General features: G+C 48.7%; 2 protein-coding genes and 1 long non-coding RNA gene across 18 annotated transcripts in view; 1 reads left to right on the top strand and 2 right to left on the bottom strand.

Annotated features, from left to right (window-relative positions):
• Positions 1-1625: 1625 nt before the first annotated feature.
• LOC134480847 (uncharacterized) lies at positions 1626-5829 on the top strand. Its single transcript, XR_010055726.1, has 2 exons — positions 1626-3404; positions 5465-5829. It is a non-coding gene; the product is annotated as an uncharacterized LOC134480847 (long non-coding RNA).
• Supt4h1 (SPT4 homolog, DSIF elongation factor subunit) lies at positions 4151-10412 on the bottom strand. 7 transcript variants are annotated; one of them, XM_039085572.2, is made up of 6 exons: positions 10254-10393; positions 9660-9766; positions 8341-8395; positions 5526-5581; positions 5070-5123; positions 4156-4895 (listed from the first exon to the last, which is right to left on the bottom strand). In XM_039085572.2, the coding sequence occupies exons 2-6, from the start codon at positions 9661-9663 to the stop codon at positions 4828-4830; spliced, it is 237 nt and encodes a 78-aa protein (XP_038941500.1). In that variant the 5' UTR covers positions 9664-9766; positions 10254-10393; the 3' UTR covers positions 4156-4827. The 7 variants fall into 7 exon arrangements, with proteins under 7 accessions (NP_001099298.2, XP_038941500.1, XP_038941499.1 ...); XM_039085571.2 differs by lacking the exon at positions 8341-8395 and adding an exon at positions 6761-6836; XM_039085568.2 differs by having other exon boundaries at positions 8341-8391; positions 10254-10387.
• Positions 10413-12431: 2019 nt separating this feature from the next.
• Rnf43 (ring finger protein 43) overlaps positions 12432-19192 on the bottom strand; it is a 75797-nt gene continuing 69036 nt past the window's right edge. For 6 of the 10 annotated variants that reach the window (XM_063269093.1, XM_039086050.2, XM_006247090.5 and 3 more), the window contains 3 exons: positions 18409-18570; positions 17639-17741; positions 14021-17024 (listed from right to left, as the gene is read on the bottom strand). In XM_063269093.1, the coding sequence (XP_063125163.1) occupies positions 15568-17024; positions 17639-17741; positions 18409-18570 (1722 nt within the window). In that variant the 3' untranslated portion in view covers positions 14021-15567. Of the gene's footprint in view, positions 13800-14020; positions 17025-17638; positions 17742-18408; positions 18571-19192 lie in introns of those variants that run through there. The other 4 variants (XM_063269094.1, XM_063269095.1, XM_063269096.1 and 1 more) reach the window with 1 other exon arrangement.

Genomic DNA, 19192 nt, shown 5'->3' with positions numbered 1-19192 from the left:
CAGAGCTCTGGAAATGGGCCTGCTAAGCGCCCTGACTTACAGGCACGGGTACCTATCAACCAAGGGATGAACCCCATGGAAAGCTCCTCAGGTCTCAAGTCCTCTGTATTGTCCTTCCCCCCAACCCCCTGCCCCAAAAGGGCCTGCTGAGACGGAGTGCCAGAACTCAACAGGACAATAGTTTTCAACCCCAAATGTCGATGCCCACAGCACAGGGCAGTATGGTGCCTGTCCCTGGGGTGTTCACAGAGCATGGCAGCACCTTGAGGTAAATAAAGCCTCTGAGGACACAGCATGCAGCCATGGTCCCTCCTGGAGTCAGGCCGATGTGGTCTGGTCCTGTCACTCGTAAGGTGGAAGCCTTAATACTACTCCACCAGCCCCACTATCCTATCTTCCTTCAGTACCACAGCCCCAGCAGTGGAGAGCTTACCCTCCCACAGATGGAGGCCTCTGCACCCAGCCAAAGACCCAGGCAAGCAGCCATGTGCTTTTCTTGATCTAACCTTACTCACTCACCCGCCACACTACAGTATGTACCAAATGTAGCCGTCTGTTCCTTCAGTTCAAGCAAAACTAGAAGGGAGACAGCCATGAATGAATGACATATGCGACAGCTGACAGGCTGTGAATCTAAGAAGTAGAAAAATAATTAGCCTTGAAACCATCTTAACACAGGATGCAAAGACGAAGGCTCCTGACAATGACTTTGAGCTAAATAGAGGTTAAGTCAAACCCTGATTCTTGTGTGCAGATGGCAAAGTACGTAATACATTAAAAAAAAAAGACTAGGCATGTATCTCAATGGCGGAACACTGGATGCACAAGATCCCCTGGTTCAAATCCTCAGCAGCACATACACACTCAGAGGTGGGGAGGAAGTGGGGGGAGAGAGGGGCACATTTAGATGGGTAGGACTGCAATACCAGCTACTTGGGAGGATTACAAGTTCAAAGCACGCTGAGCAGTGGTGGTATACACCTTTGGTCTCAGCACTAGCAGAAGTAGGCAGATCTCTGTAAAGTTCAAGGCCAGCCTGGGGTATAGAGTTAAGTTCTAGACCAGTTTGAATAACAAGGCGGGGGAGAGGTGTAGCTCAGTAGTAGAGTGCTTGCTTGAGAACAAGGGAAATAATATTCCTTCCTGGCCCTTCGGTGTCCTGCATGCTCTCTCCCACCCGTGCCTAACACAGGTGCATCTGTCTTGCCAACTAGTGCTGTAGCTTTGTCAGCTGGGTTTTGTAGAGAAGCTTTGCACTGACTGAGCACAGTAACACATGCTTTTAGTGCCAGCTCTTGGGAGGCAGAGGAAGGTGGATCTCTAAGTCCAACTGTAGTCTGTTTCAGTGAGTTCTAGGTTAATCAGAAAGGGTTACAATAGTGAGACCCTGTCTCAAAAAAAAAAAAAAAAAAAAAAAAAAAAAGGAGAGAAGACAAAAGAAAAGAAGAAAAGAGAAAAAAAGGAAAAGAAGAAAATGTGTAAACACCATAATTTAAAGTCACAAGGACAGGGTTGGCAGAGGCAGCAGGTCTGGGATGCAGGGGTTCTTGCCCTCAGCAGGGTCATCACACACAAATGTCTGTGTTCCATCAGGCTGGGGGGGGGGGGGTAGGGGCAATCAGGCTCAGGTGGAGGGGGAAGAAAGGACAATGCCAAAGAGGATGGGAGACTCGGGAACAGGTTGGCAGGTGCCTAGGACTTGGAGATGAATGGAAGATGATGATGAAGAGAACCAAAGGGCTGGCCCCGTTTGACCTCTTCTCTAGCCTAGCACTCCACTGCCTTGTAGACAAGTTTAGACTGGGGACTAACGGAATTACATAGGGAGGTCAGCAGGGTCCTGGATGCCAGGACAAAGTGTTATGACTTCAAACAAAAAGCTAACGCCTCACATTATGAAGGTATGCTTACCCTCATATAGGCAGGAACCAGATGAGAAACATCAGTGCTCAACTGTGGACATTGTATTGTTTGAGCTAAGGCCCCACTACTTAATCTGGCTAAGCCATGTTAACCCTCACAGCTGGCCCCTGTTGCTAAACAAGGGCTATGTCCTAGGAGTTTGTAAAGATTGGATGAGATCATGGATGTCAAAGATCTTTGTCAACTACCAAATACTATTTACATCAGTCTTTTTGAAGTAGGAGCTAGATTTCTGAAGCGAAGTCTGTCTTTACTATTACCTATCTGCCTCTGATATGCACAGAGATCAGTCGTCTGAGAGGTGCCAGGCCTGGAGACTTGAGCAGCTGGCTGTTGACAGGCTGAGGGCAACATGGTGCCTACCTCAAGAGCAGTGTCTGCCCCCAGCCTGGCAAGCCATCCTGTCACCCTTATTCTTAGGGAAACTGCTCTCTGCTGAGACATCGTGTCTCTTGGTTCTACCAGCTTCTAGTCACCACCAAGCTGTCACTGTGTCCCTCAGCTTTGGGGAGACTAATACCAGGAGGCAGAATGTGAGGATGAAGCAGCAGTCTCAAAGCAGCTTGATGGGTGCTGTTTCTAGTTTTGTCTAAGCTGAATCGACCCACTTAAACAGGGGAGGAGCCTTGTCCCCCTCAAGGGACAGAGGTCAAACCACTGAACAAGAAGGCCTCATGGTGCACACCTGCCATCCCAGTTACTTGGGAGGGAAGAGGATGCCAAGCTCAAAGCCAGCCTGCATTAGAGTGACTTTCTAGCCAGTGTAGAATACTAGTGAGGTATGACCCCAAAAGCAAAAGGGGTGGGGATAGCTCAGTGGTAGAATGCTTACCTAGCATGCCTGAGGCTCAAGGTTTAACCCCTGGCACTGAAGAAGTCAAGGGGAGTAGCTTAAGACTCTGGGCCCACTCAAACCTCCTAAGCCAGGATAGGTCTAAACTTAAGCACTGAACCCCTAAGGTAGCAGAACGCAGACCGCAGTTCTGGAATTTGAAAGGCTCCTGTGCCACAGGGCAGCCCACCCTGAGAGCCCAGAACCAAATTCCTGCCTCAACCATCTTTTGGCTCAAAGGAAGAATGTGACTCTAGCACTTTGCCTGTCTGGGCTGCTGGGCAGCAGCTAATACATGTCCCGGTACCACAAGATGAGGGGGATGGAAAAGTAACTCCCAGGTGGGGGAAGCTGCAACAAGACCCGTCGTGCCCCCCACGGTTGTTAGTGGCTGTGTCTTTCACTTCCTGTGAGATTGACAGTTGGGGCCCAGAAGGTGTGGGACTCCAGCAGCCCCAGTGTGGTTATTTGTACAGACTCTTGCCTCCCCTCCCCACAACTGTTTCCATTCTCACCACACAGTCACATCCGGGTCATGTACGCAGAGCAGCAGCTGGGGCTTTCCAGGGGACTTCTGAAAAGGCCAGTGAAAGCAGAGGCGTTGACTGCACAGGCTCAGCTCCTGGGAAACTTTCTTTCCCTCCAGGAGGTAAGTTTCAGCCTGACAGAATTACTCTGGCTAGCCACCGAGGCCCCTTTCCAAATGAGACTCCCTGAAGAACTTGCCAGCGATGGTGTTTCATTTTGGATGGTTGGGCTAGAGAACTCCTTCAACAGCTTGGTTTGGAATTGAGGGTGATGATCTGTTCCCTCAGAGCTTGATGATGCAAGTGAAGACACTCCTGGTGGGGATCCGTGAGTGGACATGAGTAGCCTGGTCACTACCAGTCTGCTTTCCACAGGCTGGGATGACAAACACAGGGCCAAGAGACAGCCACTGGGTCAGCAATCTTCCTCCTCATACTTTCTACAGGTGACAATAGCGGGGACAGAGTCTAGTGCAGGTATCCCCACTAGCAAGGTGGTGCTCCCCCAGCAGAAAGACTCTGGGCACCATCCCCACGTCTGCCTAACTGTGAAGACGGTATAAATACTGAAAAACAGCAGGGTAACCAGACAACACACTTTACACATCATTCTTTAGTATTATTTGGCTTTCTGAGATGGGAGTCCATTATATAACCCAGACTTGACCTAAACCCCAACCTCAGATTCTGTGTGCTGGATTTCAGGCATGTGCCACATTGGGCCCTTTTAGGGGAGCTTCCTACTTGTCTTATTCTTCATTTCCAGTCCTCACAACCCTAAAATAAACAGACAGGGCAATAAACAGGAGCGACCACTCCTATTTCACAGATGGAGACTGAAGAGAAACTAAAATGGGGAAACAATTTCTGTGATTTAGTGAGAATATATGGTAAATGTTTTATTATTAAAAAAAAAAGAAAAGAAAGAAAGACATCTTGGCCAATGTGGCATTACCCATGGCTCCCTTCTTAGCCAAAGGAGGGCCTGTTTTCCATGGAAACACAAAAACCCAGATCACCTGGCAAAGGTACAACAGGAGCAAAGAAAAGAGACAAAGGAAGAGAGGGAAGTGAAAGAGGGTCAAGGAAAAAGGCACCAAGCAGCCTTGATTCCTTCAAAGGAGGGTACACCAGGGAGAGAGGACAGGATATTGGACTTCCGGTCAGCAGGGAAGTGAGGCTTCATCCTGAGAGGAAAAGGTACAAAGGCACAGGCCTTAGTACTCTTTAAGTTTTGTTTAAGTACTCCAAAGGTTTGTTTTATTGGCATTTGAACCAAAGTCCTGCCCATGGACAAAGGCAAAACCCTGAACAGAGGTGGGAAATCAGCATCTTACTCTCCTGATACAGCCTCTGAGAATCCACTCAGACACTCCCACTTCACCAGTGGTCAGAGAAAGGGAGGTGACTTAAGGCCGGATGTGCTGCCTTCACGGGGTCTGCTGATCCTGAGCTGGAGGGCAAGGAGTCTTTGGGTCCCACCTTTTAGTTCCACAAGAAAACAAGGACAGAAGTAGAGAACAAGACGCTATGGCCTGCATCTAGCTAGGTCTTTATTGCTGTGTCTCTCGATTTGTAGGCCACTCCTCGACTTTTCAGCTCCCGCACAATTCCTATGACAGAAAAAGAAACAGTCCCATGAGAGTTAGGAGGATAAAGATGTCCCCCCAAATCCCCCAGCACTGTAGTTGCCTGACTATCACCTAAGATCCAGGCAAAGAGCTACTGGGAAACAGAGGCTTCTGCTGGGCCTGACAGATGCCCAATGCTGCTGTTACAACTATTACCTTGGGGCAGACGACCAGTGACTGACACAGCATATACACCTGGCTTAAAGTTACCTGAGGAAGAGAGGAGATTAAAATAGGAATGAGTTAAGACTGAAAAACCAATGAAAAATTAAGCCCAAATAGAAGAGAGCTAGGGTGCACGCATGCGTGTGAGTCTGTGTGTGAGTCTGTGTGTCTGTGAGTCTATGTATGTGAGTCTGTGTGTGTGTGTGTGTGTAAAACATTCCATGGTGCACGTGTGGAAGGTGAGAAGACAATTTACAGTCAGTTCTCTCCTTCCAATATGTGGTTCCCCAAGAGCAGACCCACGCTGGCTAGTGTGGCATTGCTGAGCCATCTTCCAGCCCCAAGGCTCGGCTGTTCTCTACCCCATCTTTCCCTCATCCTTGCAGAGCCTCAGGCACGTTCCCAACACTGCACAGGCCAGGATAGGAGGACAGGAAAGACACTTACTGACGCGCTGCCACTTGGAGACCCAGCTGTCCTCTGGACTCATCATCGCGATGATTCTAGAGAGGGAGGACGAAGAGTCAGCCTGAGCCTGCCCTGCCAGAGGGGCTGCTGAGCACAGCAGGAACAGCTCCAGGCAAGGCACCACTGAGGAAGGGAGTGACAAAGGCCTTGCAGTCTATGTCCAGCCAGTAAGAAGAGCTTTACCTGTGGATGTCCAGTACTGAAGACACCCAGCCCAATCACGAGGGGGTCTGGAGCCTGGTACAAAGGAGTCAAAACAATGGATCCTTTTCCTGAAAGCAAACTGGACTTGGACAACCCCTTCCTTTAATGAGCTGTGCAGTCTCAAGCACAGCTGGAGACATTTCACAGATTCTCACCAGTGAGACTAAGGCCGAGACAGTACAGACACCGACAGAGTAGACGCCAAGTGTCCCTTCCCATTCCAACAGTCCTTTGACAGATAGCTCTGCTTCCATAGGCTGAGGAGCAGAAAGCCACTAAAGGGCTAGAAAGCCACTACATGAGTAGACAGGTGCTATGGGTTATTGGTTATTCATCCACCCAGTCAATAGTTACTAGGACTGGCACTGCTGACTGCCTCCTCCATGGCTGCCCATTTCCCCAGCAGCAACGCTGATGTCCAGGAGGGGAAGAAGGGTAAAAGAGCAAGCAGCTCTGCAGTGATCCGGGACAGATGGTTACACAGGCTCTCCCACCAGCTCTGGACTTCCTCTGCCCTTCACAATCGACCCTCTCAGTAATATTTGAAAAGTCCTTTCTACCTCATCTCAACTTTTTCTGAAATCCTACAATTTTAGTCAGGCCTGATCAGGCAGTCTGCAATTCCAGTCACTCAGGAGGCTAAAGCAGATTTCCAGTCCAAGGTCTATTTGACCAACTTAAAAATAACCCTGTTTCCAAAATAAATTTAAAAAGAGGGTTGATCTATTATAGTAACAACTATCTTTTTTTTAAAGATACATGTATTTATTATATATAAGTACACTGTAGCTGACTTCAGACACACCAGAAGAGGGCATCAGATTCCATTACAGATGGTTGTGAGCCACCATGTGGTTGCTGGGAATTGAACTCAGAACCTCTGGAAGAGAAGTCAGTGCTTTTAACCGCTGAGCCATCTCTCCAGCCCTAACAATTATAAAAATATAATCCACACTCAGCAGGGTGGCTCTACAAAGACAACAAATAAGAAAGCCAGGAGAAGTACACACCTATAATCCCAAGGCTCTGGACATAGAGGTAGGTGGATCTCTTTGAGTTTGAGGCCAGCCAGGAGACAGAGAAACCCTGTCTCAAAGAAAAAAATACAAAATAATAATAAACAAATCCGCAAACAAACAACACAAGAACCCCAACCAAACAACACAAGAACAGAAACCCAGAAAGCAGTAGGAGTTAGGAAGGAGGGAGAAACTGGAACCTTAAAGAACTAGTTGTTACATTATGACACAGCCATTCTATGAACACACACACCCAAAAGCCCTGACACAGGGGCTTAAGGCTGTAAGTGTAGTTAATCTACTAAATGTACTCTTCACAATGGGCACAAGGTAAGAAACCACGGCATCAGCAGATGATAATCTTTTAAAAATCTGTGTTTTATATATAGTAAAAATAGCGGGGCTGGAGAGATGGCTCAGCAGTTAAGAGCACTGACTGCTCTTTCAGAGGTCCTGAGTTCAGTTCCCAGCAACCACATGGTGGCTCACAACCATCTATAATAGGAGCTAATGCTCTCTTCTGGGGTGACTGAGAGAGTGACAGTGTACTCACATAAAACAAATAAATAAATATTTAAAAAAAATAGCAAACTTGGGTTGGGGATTTAGCTCAGTGGTAGAGCGCTTGCCTAGGGAGCGCAAGGCCCTGGGTTCGGTCCCCAGCTCCGAAAAAAAGAACCAAAAAAAAAAAAAAAAAGCAAACTTTAAAGAGAAACTTTTGGAAACTGGTAAGGCTGCTCAGTGATTAACAGCACACACTGCTCTTCAAGAGGACACAAGTGTAGTTCCCAGCATCCACACAGGACAGGTCATAACTGCCTGTAACTCTAGCTCCAAGGACTCTGGCCTTTTTGGGCCCTTGTAATCATGTGCACCTAGCCACACACATATACATAATTTAAAAACAAAGCATATCTTTAAAATAATTTTTTCCTGTGATTGCTTTTTAATTGAATTTTTAATTTACATTTCAAATGCTATCCCCTTTCCTGGTTTCCTGTTCATAAACCCCTTATCCCACTCCCCCTCCCCCTGCCTCTATGAGGGTGTTTCCCCACCCACTCACCCATCCCTTCCTGCCTCCTTACCCTGACATTCCCCTACACTGGGGCATCCAGCCTTGGCAGGACCAAGGGCTTCTCCTCCCACTGGGACCCAATAAGACCATCCTCTGCTTTAAACAGGTTAAATTGATAAGGATTCAAAGTGACTCTTATGTCTTTCAAAGCAGCCAGCACAGGCGTTCCCTTATAGATGAGAGTGACTCCAGTTTACTTTTGTATTTTTAGATGCAGGTCTCAAGATGCGGCAGAGGGCTACCTGACACTTGTCTTCCCCCCAAGCCCACCCTCATCTTAAGCTAGGACTGAAGGCTGCATCAACACTCCCAGCTTTGTCACTCATCATCAACCTTGAATGGCTGATGAAGAAACAAAGGGGTGAGAATACAGGAAATGTGCATTTGCAGGCACAGGAGCTAAAGGTTCCAAACCTGCATCTCTGTGCCCAATCTTTCATTCTCCCCTAGAGGAGATCAGACCCACCTTCACAGAACTTTAACAAGCACTAACCTTACGCAGTCTTTAATTGGCCTGCAGTCCAGAAGAAACATAGCAGTGCTGCTGCCTTGAAGAAAAAGACCAGACCACTTTTGCTTCTCCCATTTTGTTTTATTATCATTTTTTCTAGTTAACTTACTTGGGGTTATGTGCACGAGCTTGCCGCGCACCCTCTCTCACATATGGATGCCAGGGTGAATGTGTTGTGGTCAGAAAACAATTCCAGGGACTCAGTTCTCTCCTGCCACCTTGTGGGATCCAGGGACTGAAGTCAAGGTTATCAGGTCTGCCATCAGGCATCTTAACCTGCTGGGATATCTAGCTGGTCTTGTTTGAAACAGGGTCTCATGTAGCTCAGGCTGGCCTCAAACTCACTACACATCTGAGGCTTGTTCTGAACCCCCCACTCTCTGGTGTCGCCCTCTTAGATGATGCGATTATAGGTGCAAGACACCATATTCACCAAGAAAATGTATGAGGGAATGGATTACTGTACTGTACCCCTTCATTTTCAAAACAGATCTTTCATGTAGCCAACCTTTTTGGAGGAGCATTAGGAATTAAACCAGGGGGGCTGGAGAGATGGCTCAGAGGTTAAGAGCCCCGACCGCTCTTCCAGAGGTCCTGAGTTCAATTCTCAGCAACCATATGGTGGCTCACGACCATCTATAATGAGATCTGATACCCTCTTCTGGTGTGCCTGAAGACAGCTACAGTGTACATACATACATAAAATAAATACATCTTTAAAAAAAAATGAATTAAACCCAGGCCTTGTAGATGGTAGTCACCTGCTCTACTGCTGCATTCTACTTCCAACCCTTCAACATTAAGGATCTACCACCTCGTATGTCCTGTGGCAGGCATTTATACACAACATAAACAGACTCAACTATAATTGAGTGGACAAGAGTTGTGAAGCATTGCTAAATAGGACTACAGAAAAAGCACACACCATTTTAAATGTCCTCTAGCCACTGTTTAAAACAGTAAAAGATGAAATTAACTTCAACATTTATTTTAACCAAATAACCCTAAAACATTATTTCTACTTTTAACTAATCTTTAAAAAAAGAATCAGATATTTGACATTCTATTTCCTCACGCTGAATGTACTGACACTTAAGCATATCCTAATTTGAACTAGCCACATGTCAAGTACTCAGCAGCCACAGATGCTCACAGGTACTGGGCTGGACACATAGAATTAGTAGCTCTCCAAAGAACTGTTAAGCTATTCTTAACATCCTCAAAAATCTGCCCCATACTAACGTCTTGAGTCATAGCCAAGATTGTGCAGAAGTAAAGAAAGGAACATGAAAGGGCCTTACCCATCAAATGAAGAGCTGGTGCAGTCGTACACCATCTCTCTGTTGCCCTTCATTTGTAGGTATGCATCGCAATTGTCACACCCATCATATTCAAACTGGTCTATAGTCTGGAAAGGAAAAGATACAGCCATTATGAGCATAAACGACGTCTTAATATTTCGACGAGGCCAACCTCTTCATCCTCTATATAATCCAACACCTACTGCTCTCCAAACGATTCCTAAACACTACCCTCACACCTCCCGTCCCTAACTCAGCTTACATATATTTTTTTCTAGTCTCTTTGGGGTCAGGTGTTCTCTTCAGCTACTCTCTCAGATGCTTTGGCTCCTAGCGTCTTTCCAGTCCAACACAGTAAGTTCACCGAACTCTGTTGGGGAAACAAACTTCTGCTAAGTTAAGCTGAGAACTGAAACGCAAACCCTAGCAGGCACGAATGCCCAGCTCACGTTCCTTGGACGTAAACAACGGCTCCCTTAGTCTTCCCACTCCCTGAATCTCAGGCCTTTTCTTTCCTGTGTCTGGCCCCATTTCACCCACTTTCTCCCATTTTGCCTCCTCAATCGCTCCTACAACCAAGGCTCCGACGGATACCTTGACTAACGAGCACAGCAAACAAGCTCGCAGATGCCGCAGGTCCTTTGGCACCGTCTCCAGGGCCATTCTCGCCGTATACGATAATACGGGTTCCACGGCCACAGGAAGTAAACAGATTATTACCCAGAATGCCGGTCGCTTCCTGTACGTAACTTCCGTTTCCGGTACAGACATTCGCAGGCCCCCCCCCTTGGAGAAGATGGTTTCTCCCGCAGGAGCGGTGGGCGGGGCAGCCGACAGCCACCTGGGCCGCGCGCGCCCCCGTCACCTGGACTCGCGAGAGCGAGCGGAAGACGGTGTGTCGGGGACTGTAGGGTTCGGCTGGGAGGGTAGAAGGGTGCGGTTGGAGCATGCGCAGGAGGCGTGGAGCGGAGCGGCTTGCGGAACTACGCAGCGCTACGCGGGCCTTTTGATGTAGCGGTCAGGCTGCAGGCCCGGGTTCTTTCCAGATTCCGGAGGAGGCCCTAGATTGTTTTGTTTGCTTATTTATTGAGACAGTAAATGGTAATTCCTAAAGTGGCCTCCAACTCTCAGAGCACCGGACGGTGACCTTGAACTCCTGATCTTCCTGCCTTTCAGAGTACTGGGATTATGGGCGCCCACCACCACACCTGTGTATTTGACTTTTCTGACATAAGGCCGACCTGGTACTCCCGGCCCTCGTCTCAGTCACCCGAATATTCAGAATACAAGCCCACCGCTTCACGCTAGGTTGTTTTAAAGCTTGAGCAATGAGTCTTGCCTTTCTGGATGTCTGCAGAGACAAAAACCCGAGGAGGCCCCACCCCTTCTTGTAACTGCGAGAGTGTGATAGGGTTTCCTTTGCTGTCCACAGGAATGCTAGCTTGAGCCGGGCCGACTGGGGGATGGGTAAGGGGGGTGTTGGGTAGGGGGAGACGCGTATTTAATTCCTCCTAAAAGCCTCTCGATTGCATGCCTGGCTCGTAATTTACGCTTTGTAAAACTCTTGGCACATTTAGACATAATTCCGTGAGAACATCTGTAGATTAGGTATCTCACTTCTCATACTCATCCCCCACCCTGGCTGCCATTGTACTGTGTAGGACGCAAAATTCCTTGCCTTCTAAAGTGGCACCCAGACACTATCCTGAGCGAATCATACAGAAGTACGAGGTCTGGTGCAGTGTGAACAGAGGAAAGGCTCTTCCTGACCGTTTTTGCAGGGACCCCCCCACAGGAATGGATACAGAGAAAGCACCATTTCTCTTGGAGTGTAGGCAAAGCCTAGTCATTTATGTTTATCTGAATTGGAGCGCTGGGATATAAATAGTTGCGATCCCTGCTGATCTGTCCTCCCGGGTCTTCTAATTGAACCTGAACCACAGCAAGACTGATTCTTGGCTTTGTCCCAAATTGCATTCAAATGGGGTCAGTGACTAGGTTTTAGATTCTTTCTAGCACTGGGAAATCTCTTTTCAGTTTGGAATATATTTTCACTATGCTATCTCATGTAAGTCTTGTATCAATTCTGAAGGAGGATCATTTTATTTATGGAAAAAGGCAGGCACCCTGCTGCAGAGCTGACTCAGGACCCACCACATAAAAGTTGAGCATGATGGTATGCTACTATAATCATAGCGCTGGGGGCCAGATAGGCTGATCCCAGGAACTCAGGCAAGTTCAAGGGAGGAGCCCTTTTGTTGTTTGTTATGTTTGTTTTGAAGGTCTTTGTTTTGAAAGTCTTTGTTATGTAGCTCTGGCTGTCCTGGAACTTGCCCTCGCACTCATATGAATACACACGCATGCACACATACCAAGGTGCAATATTTGCGTGCGGTATTGAAAGGTCACAAAGTCAGTCACTGAAGCATCAGAGTGATCAACAGTACAGTACAGATAAATAACTGAGTCATGATGAGAACCAAGCATGCTGCTCTCTCTGATCTTTCTGGGGAGTTAAAACTACCCTATCCTTACTGGTGATGTTTCATACTTCATATAGTAGCATACAGAACCAGAGGGAATAATGGTAAATGCCTATGATCTCAGTAATTGGGAGTGGGGAAGAGGACCAGTTCGAGGTTAGAGATTAGATCTCAGCTGTGCAGTGAATTGGGGGTCAGGCTAGGCCTCAAAAAATCCAAGGGAAGAAAATAGAGAAGATGGAATTGCTATCCTGAGTGAAAAACCATGACACAAAACCACAAAGCCAGATCATATTTATGGATAAATATATTAGCAAATAAATACATTTCTCAACATAGTGCCTGATTCAAGCGTCTTTCTGTCTGGTTCAGATATAAATACCCATGTGGGTGCCTGGATGCTTGTCTCCCCATTGACTCTGAGGAGACAAGGTTCCCCAGTAGGATCCTCTGCCCACTTTGCCCCCACATTCACATTTCAGGCAAGGATGCTGCCTGAGGGGCTGACATGGTCAGGATGCCCTGGGGTGAAGAGCCACAGGAGGCTCGTCAGCCCTTGCCCACTTGGCACAAGCTGCCCAGGCCAACTCTTTACCCCAATTCCACTTGCACACCTTCAGGTGGGTTGCTGGTTTGTATGGCTTATACTGGGAAGGTGACCCAGGAGGTCGAATGTTATCTTTCTCCATCTCTGCTCCAAGAATCTCTCAGAGAAGAATCCCGTCCTTTCTGGGCTGTAGCTGTGCTCTCTCTGCCTTCCTTTCATCCCCCTCTTCCCAAATGAAGTTTAGTAGACATTCCTTTCTGCCTGCCTTGGACTTAGAGATAGGAAAGCTTCAAGGAGCATTAATTCCTTCCATTCCTGTTCTCTACCTCAGAGGAACTGGGTTTGCTGGAGTGACAAGAAGTTTGATAAGCAAAAGATTCATCCCAGGTCTGTCACACTACCCACCTCTGGGACAGAACTCTATTCCTTGGCTCCCCCAAGCCTGCGGGGTAAGATTAGTTTAAGAACAAAAAGGAAGAAGCACTCCTCCCTGAGCACCAAGCAGGCAGGTGCCGGCTGGAGAAGGTACAGAGACCTCTCTTGGGAGTGGGGCTCACCTAAACTGTTCATTTGTGAAGACAGGAAGTGATAAAGCTGAAGTTGCCCCAGTGAGGCCTTGAAAGGAGGTGAGACGTGGTCGTGCATTCAGTTGAACCCACTGGCTTGTGTGAGCTTGAGGCCTGGGGCAAAGGAGACCCAGCAGGGGAACCCAGCAGGGCTTGAGGAAGGAGCAGCACCTTTAGGACAGCTAGCTATTCAGTCATAGCTTCCTGTCAAAAACTCAGCCTTTAAGAGTCTCCCCCACAAATGTATACTGACTGGTTGTCTGGTTGGACACAAGACTTTCTGCACTGTAGGTGTGTGTTGTGCAGACAAGATGACTGGGGTCTGGGAACAGCACCTCCCACGACCCACCATCAGCACACTTCTATCGGTCACAGAAGTATGGCAAAAGGAGATGCTTGCTAAGGTCCTTGCTCCTCCCATGAGCAGGACCCTGTCCCAGGTAGAACCCTGAGTCATCTGGAGCACACTCGAGGTTAGAGCTTCATCTGACCAACTCCTGTCACACAGCCTGTTCACACAGCTCTTCAAGCTCCTCTTCCGAGCCTGCATGAGAAGGGGGGAGAAAAGAGGTCACCACAGGTCCGTCCAACTAACCTCCTGCTTCTCCCACCTGTGGGGGCTGTGGCAGGAAGGCACCACAGAGAGGGAGAAGCAGGAAATATGTCTGTGAAGGTGATTAGGTTGAAAGCTGAGAGGGGCCCATTGGGAAACTGGAGAGAAAAACAAACCCAGAGAAGTGCTCCCAGCAAGCGCTGTGACTGGAATTTAGTATTCATTCATTCACCCAATAAATATTTATTAGGCATTCATTGTGAACTTGGCTTGCTACCATCTGCTGAACAGAATATCCAAAAGAATAGGCTAGAAGAGAAAGCAGCGTGCGTGCACATGGGTATTGTATGTGTGTGTGTGTGTGTGTGTGTGGATATTATGACAGTGGGAGAGAACCAGGGTCCTGAGAGATGCATCGAGGGAGGAATGCACACCCCACAGCAGTGAGGAAAGATTTTCTGATGGAAGATGCATGAGTTGGTTTTACAGAATTGGGTTTGTAGGGACAGGGAAGTTGGTGGGACATTCTGAGCAGCAGAAACTATAATTCATATTTATCCAACTTGATTAAAGCAGAGGGCAGAGGAAGGGAGGGAGTTAGATGGATCTAGATGGCGCTGGAGCACTGAAGGCAACATTAGGTTAGATTTCTCCTGCCTGTGGGCATACCAGAGGTTCTAGATAGTTCTTTAAAAGGCTGATGACCCTGACAGTAGCATGGAGGGACAGAGGCAGCTGCACTGCACAACTCTGTGGGACACAACAACCAGGTGTCCAGGCCCCTCAACTTCCTGACCCTGACAGAGGGAGGCTGCTGCTTTGACCTTTAGGCTGTACTCCCTAGCCATCAGCAGGGGACGTGAGAAGATGTCAGAGTTAGCAGAGGCACAGGAAACAGTGAGTGTGAGGATCAAGGAAGAGAGAGGCACCGAACTTAGAGCAAAATGAGGTCTGATTCTGCCAGCAGTGGAAGCAAATATGACAGAGTCCGAAGGGAGCATCAAACATCTGGTCCCTGCTCATATCACGTGACCATGGGCACTGTGATCCTATACATTAACTATTTGCATGCCTGTCTCCCCATGGACCTGGGTCTTCTGGATGGCAAGGTCCAAATCCTCAGAAGCCTGCCTAGGACCTAGCATCATATAGCTAGCATGTAATCAGGAGGAGGGAATGAATGAAGAATGAATGAATGAATGAATGAATGAATGAATGAATGAATGACAGTAGCTCTCAAGTCCTGTCTGTAGGATTCTAGGATTTGTATCTCAGGATCACTGGGGTCTTCCTTTGAGGTAAAAGGGTCCTTCTAGAAATGGCTACAGGCAAAGAGGTGTACCGTCCGTACAGTGTCTCTCAAAGGTGGGGGGTAGTGAGTCTTGGAGAGGATAGATGGTTTACATAAACAAATGTGGAAAGCTTTGGCTTAGAGCTGAGGATTTACAGAGTTCCCACAAAAAAAGTGGCTGGCCTTACTAACAAGAGTGCTTGGAAGAGAAACCTTCGTCCTCCCTCCCCCCTCATTTGTTGTTGTTGTTTTTGAGTCAGGGTTTCTCTGTGTAGTCTTGGCTGTTCTGGAACTCACTTTGTAGGCCAGGCTGGCCTTGAACTCACAGATTTGCCTTTCTCTGCCTCCTAGTGCTGGGATTAAAGCCGTGTGCCAACATTGCCAGGTACCTTAAATAGTTCCTTTACCAAAACCCAAGGGCCCCTAGGGAAGCTGAGAACCACCTATGATTTCTGTGCTTCAGGTAAGTTATAATCTCTTCAGTTCATCAACCCCTTGGCTGTTTTCGCCTGCCCTCCAGCATCCAGATATAGTTTCCTTTTCCCAGAACACCTGCTTCCCTGAACACTCACCAGGCTGGGCTGGCAGCACCTGGCAGTGTGAGTAAGGACATCTCCTGTCCTCTGGGGTGTCAAAACTCCACTTGGAATGTCCCTCTCCAGGTAAGCATGGTCCCAGAGGCTGGCGGGGATTCAGATACAACCACACTGGCTGTGAACTTGAGTAACAGGGGCCTGGTACATCATGTAGCAGCCTCCTATCCAGGCCTGGAGGTCTGAATATCAATGGATGAACCTCTGGGGGCCAAGGGTATGCTAGACTGGGGCTGTAGTGGGGGGGAACGGGGCAAGCTGTGTGCACAGTCAAGTCCTGGGGCTGAGAGGTTGGCAGGGCTTCTGAGGGGCCACCCCGCCGTTTTCTCTGTGGGTATCTGACGGGGAGGTTGGATTTCTGCAAATTCAAAAGACTGGGGTTGGGACTGGGGCTAGGGCTGACAGCTTCTGCTAGGCCAGGGGCTGGCTCCGTAAGGGCCCTGGGCCGTTGTGGGTTGGGGAGCATTGAGGAAACTGCTGGGTTGGGTGTGGTGAGCTGCTGGTCAGGGAGAGATGGCTCCAGCTGAGTGTGAGAAGCAGCAGGCCTGGACTGTGGAACCCCAGTTTCTAGGCCAGGCTTCCTGCTATGCCACTGGAACTGCTTTTTGTAGTGGTGGTGGCGGTGCCGGTGATAGTGTATGTGGCTGGAAACCTGGGTCTCCCCCGTGGGTACCACTGAGTCCAACGAGCGGGGTCGAGAGGTCATGCTAGGTTGCACCTCTTTCCCCTGGAGAGCCCCTTCAGGGCTACAGTATACCAAGGGGTCAAAGTCACTGCTCAGGGAGCTCCGGAAGGTAGAACTGCTGCCATGGACGCCCTGCAGGCTGATGTCCGTGCAGTTGACCACTGAGTCACTAGAAGAGCCATGACAGGGCCCTGAGCTGGAGTCGCTGGCTGGCCCATCAGCCAAGTAACCACTGCGTTCCGTACAGTAGCTTTCTCCAGACCCACTGCTCTCATGAGGCCGGGCCCGCCGTAGGGCCACTGGGCAAGCGTTGGGATGCTGAGAGGTACATCGGAGGCGATTTGGCCCCCAGCCCTGGGCGTAGGGGTGCCCAGGGGATACTGCCAAGTGTTGCTGCTCTTCTGGTGCCCGGAGATGGGAAGCCCTGGGAAGGCGCTGATGCCGAGAGCCCATACTTGGCTCCTGGGAGGGCAGGAAGGGTCTAGGTCTTGGGGTCTGGGCTACTGAATTCCTGGAAGGGCCCAGCAGGTAGGCAGAAGGGAGATGATAGTGGGCGTGGCCAGGATGTTGGCGAATGAGGTGGAGCCTTCTGCCTGGTTCCTGGTAGGATGGAGAAGCTCCCAGGGCTTGGGAAAATGAATCTCCCTCTGGGAAAAGAATAGAGAATATGGAAATTTGGTTTCACATACATAGACTTCATACAGAGAATGAACTCAGAAAGGTGTAGTGATCCATCTGATCCTATATAGGTAGCTTCTGAGCTCAGTTAGGGGGATGGAGAACATCTAATCTAATATATACCCACACCTGAACCTGCCTCCTCCTTATGGCCAGACTGTCTATCCCTGCTCCTCCCACCCGCCGTATATGGCTTTTTCACACAGGACCACCACGAGCTCACTCTGTCCTCTCGGCTGGACCAGCACAAGGTTCTTTTTCTTTAAGATTTTTATTTCAGTCCCATCTTTTAGAAAATTGCTATACCAATTTTATTAGAATAGGGTCCTTTATTGCCAGGACCTTAGAATAACAAATTTGCAAATAAATCAGATTTAGAAGCAACGCTGCCATGAAAACGCACTCTTTAAGAAAACAAAGATGGCTTCAGTATGGACAGCCCTCCCCCAACAGACACAGGACTCTAGAGCAATTCGCAGCCGAAGCCAACATGGCTGCTTCTCCTCAGCCTCACGAGAAAAACCCTTTCCCATAGGGCAGCTATGTTCTGGATCCGCCTGTATGCCCTCAGTTCACCTCCTACCTACGATGTTGAACATGCAGAGAGGGCAAGTCCGATGCTGGTGTAGCCAGGGGTCCACACAGGTTCGATGAAACTCGTGGAGGCAGGAAATGACCCGGAGCTCCTGAAGCAAACAGTAGTGCCCCAACCAAAGGTTACAAGGACTTCCCTAACTCCCTCTTGGCTTTGCCTTCCTGCAGCCGCCTACTTGCAAAGGGACAGGGAGTAATGGCAGTGTGGCCTTTGGTAGCTGATAGATTTGTGTTAAGCTGTATGACTCTGGGCAAGTTTTTGGTTTTCCTTTTTTTTTTTTTTTTTTTTTTGAGACAGTTTTGCATAGTTCTTTTTTTTTTTTTCCTGAGCTGAGGGCCGAACCCAGGGCCTTGCGCTTGCTAGGCAAGCGCTCCACCACTGAGCTAAATTCCCAACCCCTTGCATAGGTCTTTTCCTATCACCCGGGCTGGATTAGAGTCAGGCACTACAAGGCCTGGCTCTAGTTTCTCAACAGTTTCTGCAACAGTAAGGATAAGGCACCCAATCTATTCTCCAGCCTCCTCTGTCACAAGGCTAACGTGAGATAATGTGCTTAAAGCGCCACTGTGGCCCGGCACAAGGCTCCCTCTCAATGATTATCGCTGCTTATTCTTAGAAGCTCAGCAAAACGGCCACATCTTAGAGTGATCCCTGCCTTGGAGGACACGTAGACCCAGATGTACTTATGATGTAGTCGTACCTAGACCTGTCCACTGCGCCCCAGCTCCCACCCCCTTCTCCAGCCTGGCCCACCTCACCTGCCCCTCTGTGAACTCTTCCAGACAGATAGCACACACAGGGGCCGAGCTGCTGCTGCTCCCTGAGTCTGGCCACTCAGCTCGAGCCCGTCTACAGCTGGCTTGGTACCTCCTGGTGGCCAGCTGGCTGATGGCCCGGGCTGTCCGCTGCTGAAGAGGGTCCTGGGAAGAGGGAGGGAGTTCACAGTGAGGCAAGAGTTCTGCTTTCCTCTCTCCTGGGCCCCATCACCCCATTGATCGCACAGGCCAATGAGTGCCCTTGAGGGCACAGCCCTTCTGAGCTCCTGCACAGCTGTGACCTTCTGTCCCTCCAGCTCGATAAATTCTGTTAGGCTTTTCTTTGATGACACTCGATATTATTACATGGGGCTGGAGAGATGGCTCAGCGGTTAAAAGCACTGACTGCTCTTCCAGAGGTCCTGAGTTCAATTCCCAGCAACCACATGGTGGCTCACAACCATCTGTAATAGTCACCCTCTTCTGGGGTGACTGAAGAGAGTGACAGTGTACTCACATAAAACAAACAAACAAATATTTTTAAATATTATTCTATTCTGTGTGGATGAGTGTTTTGTCTGCATGTCTGTCTGTATGCCTGGGGATCCTTTTGAACCGAGTTACAGACAGTAACTCCCACGCTCACCCATTGCTGGTCTGAGCTATAGCATCATTTTCTTGATGCAGACACTGGGACTGGTTTAGAAAAGGTTAACCTGTCTCTCCAGCATGCCTGTTCCTCTTTGCCATTTCACTGTTGTGTGTAGCAAGCACATGCTACCATCGA

Source organism: Rattus norvegicus, chromosome 10 (assembly GCF_036323735.1).
Source record: "Rattus norvegicus strain BN/NHsdMcwi chromosome 10, GRCr8, whole genome shotgun sequence".
NCBI lineage: Eukaryota > Metazoa > Chordata > Mammalia > Rodentia > Muridae > Rattus > Rattus norvegicus.
Note: the sequence above shows the minus strand (reverse complement) of the source record. Positions and strands in the feature narration are given on the sequence as shown.

Coding starts and splice junctions, on each gene's coding strand:
- Supt4h1 (XM_039085568.2), bottom strand. CDS start 10,322: ATGGCCCTGGAGACGGTGCCAAAGGACCTGCGGCATCTGCGAGCTTGT. Junction 5,124..5,525: donor CTCCAAGTGGCAGCGCGTCA/GTAAGTGTCTTT, acceptor TCTCTTCCTCAG/GTAACTTTAAGCCAGGTGTA. Junction 4,896..5,069: donor CACTGGTCGTCTGCCCCAAG/GTAATAGTTGTA, acceptor TTTCTGTCATAG/GAATTGTGCGGGAGCTGAAA.